This window comes from Dunckerocampus dactyliophorus, chromosome 17, assembly GCF_027744805.1.
Source record: "Dunckerocampus dactyliophorus isolate RoL2022-P2 chromosome 17, RoL_Ddac_1.1, whole genome shotgun sequence".
NCBI classification, from domain to species: domain Eukaryota; kingdom Metazoa; phylum Chordata; class Actinopteri; order Syngnathiformes; family Syngnathidae; genus Dunckerocampus; species Dunckerocampus dactyliophorus.
This window is the reverse complement of record NC_072835.1, coordinates 7,354,687-7,367,500: the sequence shown is the minus strand read 5'-3', so window position 1 is coordinate 7,367,500 and position 12,814 is coordinate 7,354,687. Positions and strand designations below refer to the sequence as shown.

At 38.5% G+C, this 12,814-nt stretch overlaps 1 protein-coding gene across 2 annotated transcripts in view; it reads right to left on the bottom strand.

The window, feature by feature from the left end:
• Nucleotides 1-12,814, bottom strand: part of pam (peptidylglycine alpha-amidating monooxygenase) — a 55,015-nt gene that overhangs the window by 16,878 nt on the left and 25,323 nt on the right. The window contains exons 14-18 of one of the 2 annotated variants that reach the window (XM_054756647.1): nt 11,466-11,668; nt 10,748-10,807; nt 5,770-6,045; nt 1,794-1,923; nt 306-422 (exon numbers count right to left, since the gene is read on the bottom strand). In XM_054756647.1, coding sequence (XP_054612622.1) covers nt 306-422; nt 1,794-1,923; nt 5,770-6,045; nt 10,748-10,807; nt 11,466-11,668 — 786 coding nt within the window. The remainder of the gene's footprint in view (nt 1-305; nt 423-1,793; nt 1,924-5,769; nt 6,046-10,747; nt 10,808-11,465; nt 11,669-12,814) is intronic. The other variant, XM_054756648.1, reaches the window with a different exon arrangement.

The window sequence follows — 12,814 nt, the reverse complement described above, 5'->3', positions numbered from 1 at the left end:
CTGTTATTATCCTGAACTCATGAGTTAGCTGTAGCTCGTACAGCTCTGCATCTTCCTACCCCTTTTCGAACATGTTGAATGATGCAAGTGTTAACATGCGATTCAATGTAATCTTGTTACGCATGTACGAATTACTACAATACAATTAAGTACTTTTACAATTAAGTAATTACAATGTGAGTGTGACTAGTTGTCTAATTGCTCACCAGTTCATGTTGTGTCCATCAGCTTCCCCTTGGCCATAACCAAGTATGAATGATATTGTACTTCATCTTTAGTATTGATTTAAATCACATGAGACTTACATATTTCTTCCAGAAGCCTTGAGGATGTTGCCGTTGTCAGCATTCACAACCAGAATAGTGGACTGCTGAATCGGGCCAGAGAACCTCTGCTGGTATACAGCTTGGCTGTCAAAAGAGCTTAAAAACAAGACAAAAAAATGTCAGTTTCATATTTTTATTTACAGAGACGATATTCATTTCCAATACAGTGGAACCTTGGTTAGTGTCACTAATCCATTCCAGAAGGTTTGACTCTTACTGAAACAAAGTCCAATGAGACATAATGTATGTAAATCCAATTCATCTGTTCCAGAAAGCCAAAAATGTTAACAGAAAAAATGTGTTTATACTTTTATAGTTATAGTTTTACATGCAGAACAGAATTCTAAATGCATTTAAATTAGGAATGTCCAATATTGGCTTTTTTGCCGATAACCAATATGCCGATATCTTCCAACTCTCAAGTTCCGATTCCAATATCAACCAATACCGATATGTGTACCATCACATATCATGTCATAGAATTAACACATTTTGGTGACCTACAATATTGTTTTAGACATTTCTATTGGAGATTGATAAAGTATCTATCTGTTATATTGTGTATTCGTCATGTTGTTACACTTCGATGCCCCCAGCACTAATGTGTTAGGCATCTGTGGAGTATGTCTGTTCAATGGAGTTATCAGTTGTGCTGTCGCTATGCTAAAGAAAAGATGTTGTCGTCCTCTCTGCAATAAAGCCACTGAAACAAGAGATAAGTTTCACTCTTTTTTTAGCTGATATATAAAAATATCACACTATCTATATCTACTATAACTGTATTCAATAGTGTTTCAATGTTTCAATAGTGTTATATGCATTTAGAATTGTTTTATGCATGTACAACTATAATTGTAAAACTATAAAAACGTCTTTTGTGTTAACATTTTTGAGAGTCAACTGCTGATGACATCATGGACGGGTGACAAATCTCACTTCCGGTTCCTGTTTCTATGTAGTGGGAAGCTAATAGGATGCTAATGAGGATGTTTTGTTATAAAAGTACTTTAAGAACACGGTTCTCATGCAGTGTATTAATAACACGACAAGACATGCACAATATTGTAAGGTAACCACAGAACGTATATGAATACGAATATGGTCACATTATTGTCATAGACACGCTTTCAGAGCTCACATATATTTACAACATATATTTTCTACAGATCACAACAGCTGTGGATCAAAGTAATAGACTTTTTCGTGGTGAAGGGCATTGATTGACCTCAATTGACCTAGACTGTTGCTTCCAGCAACACGTGTCTCGAATAAGAAGCGGCATGGTCCTGAGAGATAACAGATCAGTCCAATGCATCATCTAGCAGCTGACAGCTGGCAACGAGTGACTGTGAACTTTATGAAATTGCATTTAGACCTTGCTTTAAGAAAAACACTCCATGGTTTTGTAATAAAAAAAAAATTAAATGACAAATGCAATGATCTTGAACATAATATGCAGCAACTTACTGTGGCCCCCAGTGGTGGTCACCTCTATGAAAAATGACCAAATTGGAATCCGAATCGATGGCAAGGCCTGAGACCTGTCCCAGCTGGAGAGAATTCTGTGGCCAAGCTGGATTCTGCTCTAGATGAACATCTAAAGATATACAAACATGTAAACAAAGTTACTATCCATTGTCAGAGGACAAAATACACCAAAAAATTTGGGTGGCTGGGATATTATAAAATTGACAAAGTACTATTGTAAGCGGAGCAGTTCCTTAAGGGCACTCCATTTGGACATCTTAAGTGTTTCGTGCATTCGCCACAACGTCAGATTCAGCTGCATATCAGGTACATCATGTAGTAAGCAGTAGTATCTATGACACTACGCAGGGGGAGATCGCATTAATTAATACTGTAGACATGCCTTATTACGTAAATCTACCGTTGAAGGAGTGAGCATGCAAATGGTTGAACCTACTGTACATCTAAAATCAAAGCATGCTTTCAAATTAACCAGCACAGAAGAGAATTAAATATTTTAAGGAATAAACATACTAAACGTTGATTACATTCTACGGTTAATCGCCACCATTTGCTGGGGTTACGGTATAAAACCACCTGAGAATGGCAAAAAAAAATGCGAGTAATTGAGGCTCCCACAAAAGTGTCTATTGTTGACATAGGGCTTGCTCCTCCCCCTCTAAAGCTGCTGGCTTGACATTGGTGTTCTCCTCTGACTTCAGATCAACATTTGCAATAAAAGGTGACTATAATAAGATTCAGCTCCCCATCTCTCCTCAGTTAGGACGCTAAGAAGCTAAATGCATAGAAGCACAATCCAGGCTTTAAAGATGCCTCTCACACTTATTAAACAAAGTTAAGTATAAAATGTGTAGGTTCTCACCAATAATGAGCTATAATCTAAGATGGAATCAGAGTCTACATAATCCACGCTGCTTGCATGTTGTACCACTAACCCCTTTCCTAATGGACTCACCATTGTGTTCGCCTCTCTCAAAGTTTTGAGGTTGGATTGTAAGAAAGTTGACTGTAGAAGCAAGTGCTGCTTGAGCAACAAATGCAGAGCGCCGCCATCATGCACTGACGTCATGTTGTTACGCTGTATGTACTGTATCCTGTACATTTTCTGTTTTATTCTCACCAATGTTCCCCCTTGTTCAAGTATCGGAGCATACACAAAGACGACTTCAGCATTCCGTGGACCTCTTTGAGTGCTATCAGACGTGCACACTATAGTATGGCACCTGTCCGAAACCTGAGAACTTCCATTCTGTCATATTTTGTGTATGAGTGGTTTCAAATCGAAGGCAAGGAGGATTCCACAATGTAGCTTTCTTTATTCTCAACCTCGGACAAAACAAGCCATGGTCTCCATAATTAACCATCTGAATCTTGTAGAAAAACAATAGTTTATCATTTTATTTTCCTTTTCTTGTTTACCATTTATATTGTTCATTGGGTATACTTTAATTTCCTATTTCCTTGACTTCCACCTCCTATTTCAAAGCAGCCTGTTGTTGCACTATTTCATCCTGTACATTTATTTACTTGACCCTTTACTTGCCCCTTCAGCAACACAAACTCGGGGTTACACTTCCTGGATCCGGTACGTCCGACCATCAAAATAAAAGCACAGCAGTAAAACATGCACAGTTACGCCACACATTCACTGAGAAAACTGGCTTACCACTTGAGCTTTGCAGCATGTTTTTTTTAGTCCTTTCTCATTCGAAACAGAAAAAAAATCCTCGTTCTTCTGTTGCCATATACTCAAGACAGCCACTCCAAGTTTTTTTTTTTTAACTTTAGCTTGGTGAGGGGATGTGGCACTGCCGTTCCTTTTGCCGTAATACGTGGTTATGTTAACCTGTAAAACAGTGGCATGTGCTCTGTAACGAGCTGTTAATTAAATGATTGGCTGAATAAGTAAATATGTGTAAACGGGATCTTATCATTGGCTGGACAGTGTTCGTCATTGTGTTATACAGTATGTTGTTACTGCTTGATGTCACCTGTCACTCACTGAGTTGCATTGAAAAAATGGTATACAAAAAATTGTTATGTGTTTATTTTATTTACAGTTCAGGTTAAAATGCATTTTGTGCGTTGCATGGATTTGCTGTGTGCTGAGAACGCGAGAATGGTGCGCGATTGCGCAAGCGCACAGCTACGAGGAAACACTGATTATCATGTGTTTAGGAATTATTACGGACTTAGATCTTAAGGATGTTCTAAGTAGAGCTTCAAAATGCAAAAAGAAGGAATGGGAGTGGGACAAAAAAAATGCATTAAGCAATTCATTGCAAACATGTGAAATAGGTTGTTCATCAACTGATCAGAAGTTTAAGACCATAGCTAAAAAAAAACAACTGATACCCCCATAAAGTAGAAATGAAATGTTCAAAAAAGGACTCAGTAATGAGTTGCTGTGCCATTCTTGTTAACCAACTCAAAAATTGGTTTGGGCATGCAGGAGGCTAGTGGGAATGTTGCTCCAGGTGGTGAAGATTCACGGAGGGCATCCACTGTCTGGAAATGATATTCATTTTTGCAAACTTGCTTTGCCGTCCATCCCCAAATATTTTCAATTGGATTTAGATCAGGGAACATGCAGGATGGTCCAAAACAGTTAGGTTATTCCTCTGGAAGAAGTCCTTTGTCAGGCATTGTGAATTGCAGCGTTGTCCTGTTGAAAAAGCCAGTCATTACCACATCTCCACATAGCCAGCTGCCGTTTGACGCCCCTGCACAACCTGAAGCTCCATTGTTCCATTGAAGGAAAAAGCCCCCCACATCATGATGGCGCCCCATCAACTGTGCGATGTGGAAAACATCTCAGGTGGGATCGCCTTGTCATGCCCTTAACGTTGGAAGCCATCAGGACCGTCAAGGTTACATTTGTCCCATGTTTCGTGCTCTCATGCAAATTCCAAATGGGCAATTCTGTGGTGTTGAAGGAGACGAGGCCTTTTTTTTTTTCTTAAAACCCTTCTCTTGCAAATGCTGTCTGATGGTTATTGGACTGCACTTAGCACCAGTGACAACCTTCATTTGGGTCGACGGTTGTCCCATGTCTTGACAGAGAGCCAAACGGATCTTCCAGCTCAGGGCCGTAACATTTTTTTGGGTCTACCACTTACCTTTTTTGTTCTGTAACCCTCGAGATCTTGTAAGAAGTGTAAAATGACTGTCTTACTGCATCCAACCTCAGCAGCAATGGTGCGTTGCGAGAGGCGTGGCTTTTGCAGCTCAACAATGAGATCGCACTCAAAAGAGAGAAAGCTTTTTGCCTTTGTCATCAAGAGATCATGACAGTGTGAATACCTGACAGAAAATGACATAGAATCCACATTTTTGCCACGATTTTGGCTTTAAAGGCTGCGGTCTTGAACTTTTGATCAGCTGATGAACAGCCTATTTCACTTTAATGCTTGTTTGCAATAAATTGCTTACTCAAAATTCTTTTTGCATTTTAAAGCTATACCTAGAACCTCCTTAAGATCCAATAGTGCAAAATGTAAATTCACAAAAGTGCATTATTATATATATATATATATATATATATATATATATATATATATATATATATTATGGGAATTGTCATAATATTCTAATTTTACAAAGATTATTTAAGAAGAAGACTGAAATATTTGAAAAATTAAAAAAACAGCAAACATGGGAAAAAAGAGCAAATCCAAAGTTCATATTAATAACAGACTTTTTCACCTATATCACAAAGCTGAAATGCATTTTTTTTTAAATGTATATACAGTATAACTTGTAAACAGATCTACATGCGTTGGTATGCAGTATTCAGTCTTTGGTGGAAAAAGTCTGGACACCCCTTATATACTGCAATCTGAAGTTAGAATGTCGTCAACCGCAATGAGTTACACAAACAGTCCGTCACGGAATACAGAATACAGAGGGTTATTTCAAAGTCACTATAGAAATTGATATGGTTTCCTACACCCACCTTGTCTTTGAGATGGCAGCTTGCTTTTTGGTAACTTTGGCGTTGCTTCAAGCTGATGGAATTTGTGCACTCTGTTTCTCATCAAAATAGGATCCCTGCTGGTTTGGAAGGCTAGTGAAGTGCTGGGAGAGCCCAGGTTTTTCTTTTGTATTAAGCTATGAATCTGAGCCACCAGCTCAGGTTGGACCCTCTGTATTTGGCTGGGGTTGTACTTAGGAATATGTACTACATCCTTGCTCTGGCCTAGCAGCTTGGACATTAGAGAAAATAGGTCACCTGCACATACAGAGAGAGATTGAAAAAAATTGAAAGAAAATGATAGAAAAATAGGCAGAGATTTATTTAATAGGGCAAGTTTGAAGTGTTAGTCATCTGAGTAAAAAAATGCTTTTATTAAAAAATGTACATTCTTTTGTTTAAATGTATTGTTCAAGGACATTAGAGAAAATAGGTTAGAGAGAGAGATGGAAAAGAAAGGAAAGAAAATGATTGAAAAATGGGCAGAGATTTATTTAACAGGGCAAGTTTGATACATGAGCAAACTATAGAACATGCAAGGGTGGATTTTATGAGTCTGCTAACACAGTTTGAACAGCTACATGTGCAGAACAACAACCTCTACGGAAAACTCATGGAGATCCATGATGAAGTCAGAAATCTTGAGGAAAATAGAGCACTGAACAAGGTCACCAACGCACTACAAGAGGATATCAAGGTGTTGCAAGATGATAATGCTGTTGTGTGCTGCTCTTAAGGAGGTTAAAAACCCTATGGAAGAAAATAGAGCATTATTCAATGATATCAAGGTTCTACAGGATGATATCGAGGCATTATTGGAAGATAATACTGCCTTGTGCGCTACTCTTATGGAGGTTAAAAGCCCTATGGAAGAATATAGAGAATTATGCAATGATGTCAGGGTTCTACAGGATATCGAGGCATTATTGGAAGATAGTGCTGCCTTGTGTGCTGCTCTTAAGGAGGTTAAAAACCCTATGGAAGAAAAAAAGAGCATTATGCAATATTATCAAGGTTCTACAAGGTAATATCAAGGCACTATTGGAAGACAATGCTGCCTTGCACACCACTCTTGAGAAAGTGAAAGAAGCAAAGGAAAATATCACTGAGAAAATGAAAAATACAATTGATGAGATGGATCAGAATGTACAAATGAATGAAGTAATCCTCATAGGGCTCCAAATTACATCCAGGTAAAAAGATAGGGCAGTCCAAAAACAGATGAGAACCACATGAACTGGATGTTCCTTCAACAAAGCAACAAATTGCCAACTTCCTACAATCAAAGGAGGTGGATGTTGATATCAACACCATCGACACTTGCATCCCACTGTATGGCAGAAACAACACCACACCTATCATCGTTAAGTTCACCAATAGGAAATTCAAAACTGTAATGCTTAAACAGGGAAAAAGCTGTAAGGTACAAATATCTACATGAATGAGCATCTGACAAAACAAAAACACAACGCTGACATCGCCAAGAAAGCATGACACTTGAGGGAGCAGGGAAAGATACAAAGCACTTGGAGCACCGACCGTAAAATAAACATCAAGCTAAATGGAGGACCAGGAGAAGCAAAGACGTCAAAGATATCAATGATCTGGATACATATTAAAGATCATATTACTATGACAACAAGGAAAATGGAGGATACAACCCACAAAGAAAGAGCCAAGCAGTTAGAAGGATTACATTCAATAACATTTGACATTTGATATCATGAGCAAGGACGTGCTAAACAAAAGTACTGGAATTAGGAAACCATGCATCTACAGTCAATGACAGTCACAGTACAACACAAAAGACGGCAGGACAGGAAGACCTGGAAGTGGATCCGGACATCAACCAGGGAAAAAGGGAGAGCTTTTTCGATTGTTTTTTTTTTTAAAATAAATAATACGAATTATTATTATAGTACCTGCTTTTATTGTATGGAAACACTGATTAGTACATGTGGAATACAGGAAATTAACGTAAATATTTAGCAACTGATGTGATACGGAGAGGGGGTAGGAACCAATAAACTCTGCTTCTTCCTACTCCTTTTTGGACTATGGAATGGTGACTTGTAACATGAAGCATTCAATGCAAACTGTAGGCATGTGCAAAGTAAATTAAACCATAACCATAACCACTTCAAAAGCATAAACCTTTTGATGTTAATTAACTTGAAATATTGAACATTTTTACTTGGTTAATTCAATTATAGTAATTCCAAAATGTGGTCAAAAATGTGTATCTTGCATGGTCACATTTTGATAACGTTTCACTTGAGCACTAATAAATAGATAAGTAATCATTCTACATATCTTCTATTACAGTCAGATGTTGGCATCCTTCTATATGAAAGGGTTAAATTTGAGCTTCACTTTTTTTTCCACTCACGATGGCTATGGTTTAAATCTGCATATTCATTTAATACCAAATTGAAGGGGAATGTTCAACAATCACAATAAAGCAGTGTCCGAAGTACAAAAATACATACAACCAACGATAAAGCCTCATTGTCCGGGGAATCCCCGCTCACAGTGACAGATTTTCACTATGAGGGGATTGGACCACCAATATAAATTAACTCTTCAAGATTAAACAGTCTTAATGCACAAAATAATACAATTTACTTATTTGTTCATATAATGCACACAGAGCAATGAACAACCTCATGCTCTGTCTCCTTCTGCTTTCTGCTCTGTTCTCCTTGCTTCAGGTACATTTGTAATTGTGTTAGGCACTAATTGTTTCTCATTTTTATTCACATACCCCCTATTACAATTGGTGTACCCCTGGGAGTAAGCTCACTCCACTTTGTGAACCTAGGAAATAGTGTAACCTACTATACGATTTGTGATGAGAGAGTATCATTTCTGCAAAGTGATCACTGATTGGCATTGGGGAAAACTTAGTGAAAATTGCAAAGTTTAAGTCAGCTTGCTCTGAAAAAGAGATTTTTTTTCAGTAAGAGTGCTGACAAGGCATTCCAGAGACTCTTTGGATGCAGCAGGGAGCAGGGCCAATATCGAGCCTCTCTAAATATACTGTATCTCATTAATACAAACTAGTTGGATTTTTAGCCAATAAAAAAAACAAGCTGCATGCACAAAAAATGGCCTCCGGGCCGCACTTTGGACACCCCTGACTTAGGTCACTCTCTCAGACATTAAAAAATATTTTTTTTAATTTGAAATAGAGAAATTTTAATATAGTACGTGGTTACACTGACATTAATTTAACTTTTATTTTCATAGTGGATGTGAAATCAAATCAAATACAGTGGAGCCTTGGTTAGCGTCATTAATCCGTTCCAGAAGGTACGACTGTAACCAAAACATACTCTAACCAAGGGGTCACCAACGTGGTGCCAGCGGGCACTCTCCCACGACCACATGAGGCGTCAGCAAGCCTGCTTTTCATTCCAGTTTTCAGTTAAGAAAGTGAGAACACTAGAAAGAAATGCATTCTGAAATACGGAACGTGAGTTGTAGATACCAGCATTTTCTTAATATTCTGGTAAAACAAGCACATTTGATTTGCTTGGGTTGAAATAAACTATGAAAATAAACGTTACAAAAATGAGAAGCTCTTGGCCATTTTCATTTTGTAAAAGTAGCTCTCACAAGGACAAACAGTGGAGAAACCCTGCCCTACCCCAATCAATTTTTCCCAAAAGAAATAATGTAAATCCAATTACTGTAGTCTGTTCCGGAAAGCCAAAAATGTTAACACAAAACATGTTTTTACAGTTATAGTTTTACATGCAGAATAATTGTAAATGCATATAAATACAGGGACAGAAATGATTTCATGCCCCCCCCCCCCTCCCCCCGATCTGAAATACTATTGAGAAACTGATATCTTTCTGTACTTTACAGACTGAACTCAAAACTGAAACAAGCATATTCAAGAGTCAAATTGCATGTTGAGTATGATAGAATTGTACATATTGGCAGGGCTGCACTAACATTTAAAGTACTGCCTGCCTCTCACGCCACGCCCCCCAACAGTTCACAGCGCACCCCCAGGGGAGCCCATCCCACTATTTGAGAATCCCTGCGATAAATGAACATTTAAGGTTACTTTTACCTTCATTCTAAACGTGATTGTTTGTTTGACAGTGTGGCAGCAAGATCAACATGGACACCATCTTCATGTTTTGCCATGAGTTATTCCTTCTATTTCTATTCAATAGTGTTTCTCACCTCAGGTCTCTGCTTTTCTTTTAATCACAGCTGTAAAATAAGCCCAAATGTAGCCAAAGAAAGTTGCCAGCATTTTGATGAAGCAGTTGAGGAACACTATTGAATTGAAGACATACAGTACCTCATAGCAAAACACAAAGGTGGTGTCCGTGTTGATCTCGCTGCCACATTGTGTCTCACTTTTCAATGAAGGTAAAAGTAACCTTAAATGTTCATTTATTCCTTTAATTTGTCATTTCTATGCATTTAGAATTGTTTTCTGCACAATTATAGTTTTACCTATAATTGTAAAACCATACAAACATGTTTTGGTTAACTGTGTTAGTTAGCTAGAAGACATCAATGCTGATGACATCAATGCTGATGACATCATAGACGGGCAACAGAGCTGACTTCCGCTTCCTGTTTCTATGTTTTAGCAAGATTAATAAAACAACAGGATATGCAGCATATTGTACGCTAAACGGAAAATGTATGCAAACGGAGGCAACATTTTGCCGTAAATGTATGACGTTAACCGAAAAACACAATAAGCGGTGCGTACACTAACCAAGGTTCCACTGTACAGACAATATGTGGCAGCCCACAAGTGTGATCTCCTGTGTCTGATATCGCAAAACTGAAGACATAATTTATTTCTTGGATATCTAACATACAAATCAGTTCCTTGTAATTTGACAAAATCTGTTCTACCCCACAGTTCAAGCTGTTGATGTAACCTTGTAATACATAAATGAGGCAAATATTTGTTCAGACTTACCCTGATTGAGAAGCTGCGCTTCACTGGTTGAATCCGACGTTGATGTGCTGTCCTTGTGACCTTGGGGCAGAGTGGGAAGGTCAGTAAGTTCACTCAGGATGTATTCACACAAACGATGCGATGCCCTGGTCTGTGGTCACGCTGACCATCTATGCATCAGGTAAGCACATTTGCTGTGCATCACTTGTACACAGCTACATAACTGCAATTTTCCTGACTTTGTGGATTATTTTCAGTCTTACTTTAAGTTATGTTTATTCATTTTGTTAAATGTGAAAGTTTAATTAATAACTTGAAAGAGTAGCAATTCCTACATGTTTATGTCTTTTTGCTTCACTGATGTTTTTTTTGTCAAGTGTTGAAATTTCCCATCTTGTTTGGCAATCCTTGAACACACCATAATTGTGTATTCTGTGAGACGTAAAAGATAAGACATTTCTCTGGGTGTATGGATTATTCGCGAGTGTTTGTTTGTTTTCTATTAAGGAAGACGTTGGTTATCATTAATAATGAATGCACATTCCAGTCATTCTCTGACATGTCAACGTTGCACATGTACGTGTGCATGAACAATCCTGTCAAGTCTTCCAGTTGTGCCAGAGGAGGGGCAGTGTACCATACTTGAGCACAGATCACAATTTGGACTGGTCTATTGCCAGTGCAGTATGTTTACAAAAGTAACATTCATTATGAACCCCAATCTACAAATAAAATGTACCTGTTGCACTTGAGTGTCCTCCCATATGCATCATGGAGTTCATGTGATCGGGACTGACAGCGATGGGGATATTAGCGTCAGGTGGAATGTGCTGAAACAGTTTGGCAGGACCAGGCTCCATGCAGCTCATGTAAGGAATGGCATGTTTGCTGTCCATGTAGTACATGATATAGAAGTTGCACATTTCATCATCAGAGGTGCCACTGTAGTAAAAACACACAACAAATAGATATTTATGCTTAGACGTAAACGTCAATGAGGCCCAAATGTACAGTATTCATACGAATATATTCATGCTTATTGATGAAGAGGTACACTGTATTATACAATACATACCGCTAAAGACTTCTTTTGACAGGTCAAACAATGACCGTGATCAGGCTGAGGACCCCACAACTGATGGAACAAGGACTCCCTAGTGCATATTGTGTATTGTATTAAAATTAAACTGGGCACAGTAACATGTATACACGTACCTTGTTATTGTGCGTTCTATAGTTTGAGTTGTGGTCAGAGGTTTACACCCAATCATCATGGGCGTGAATGTCCAATCAGTAATGACCATTCTTTTCCTCGGGTGGAATTAACATTTTAACATTTACATTTGGAATTAACAGCTTCAGTGATTTTAAAAGCAAGAATTGCAAGCATAAATTTGTATGGATATAAATACGCACGTATTTTGACCACTGAGCGCGGCCATACGCCTCACTGCTCTCCAGGCAGGCACCTGCAAGCTCTAGCCTGCAGCCCAGTCCCTAAAACCTGGCACCAGAGCACACGGGCTATCCTGACCCCACAAGCAACAATCGTTCAGCGAGCAGAGTGCAGAGGTTGGGCGAGAGGGAGTGAGAGAGCGCAGCTGTGTGCCTGCGCACACAACAGTAATTATGTGGAAAGTTTTTGGTTTCTTACTTTGTCCTTCTTCCCCACTCTGTTTGAAACACTTTCTTAAGTTTAGAACATATAATTTGGAGGCTAACTAGCAGGCTCGGTAGCTTGCCATGTTTTAGGAGTGGCAGGCGTCTCTAATGTCACTTCAGATTTCCCATAGCCTGCACAAAAGCGATGCGTAATGAGGTGTAAACAAAGTTAGCAGTATTGTCTGAGTGTAAGTCTATGTATGGCACATTAATGTTAGACTGGGTGACAAACGTCATAGTGAGGATGAATAATCTTTTTTATTAATGCCATGCGATCGACCCAAATTGCGTTCAAGATACTACAACAAGGAACTTTGTTTTATTATTATTATTATTATTTATTATTATAATCCCCCACAACTTCCTCTGGGAATCCTTCAATGTGTTCCATGTTCCATTATCCATCACTGCTGTAGTGAAAGCCTA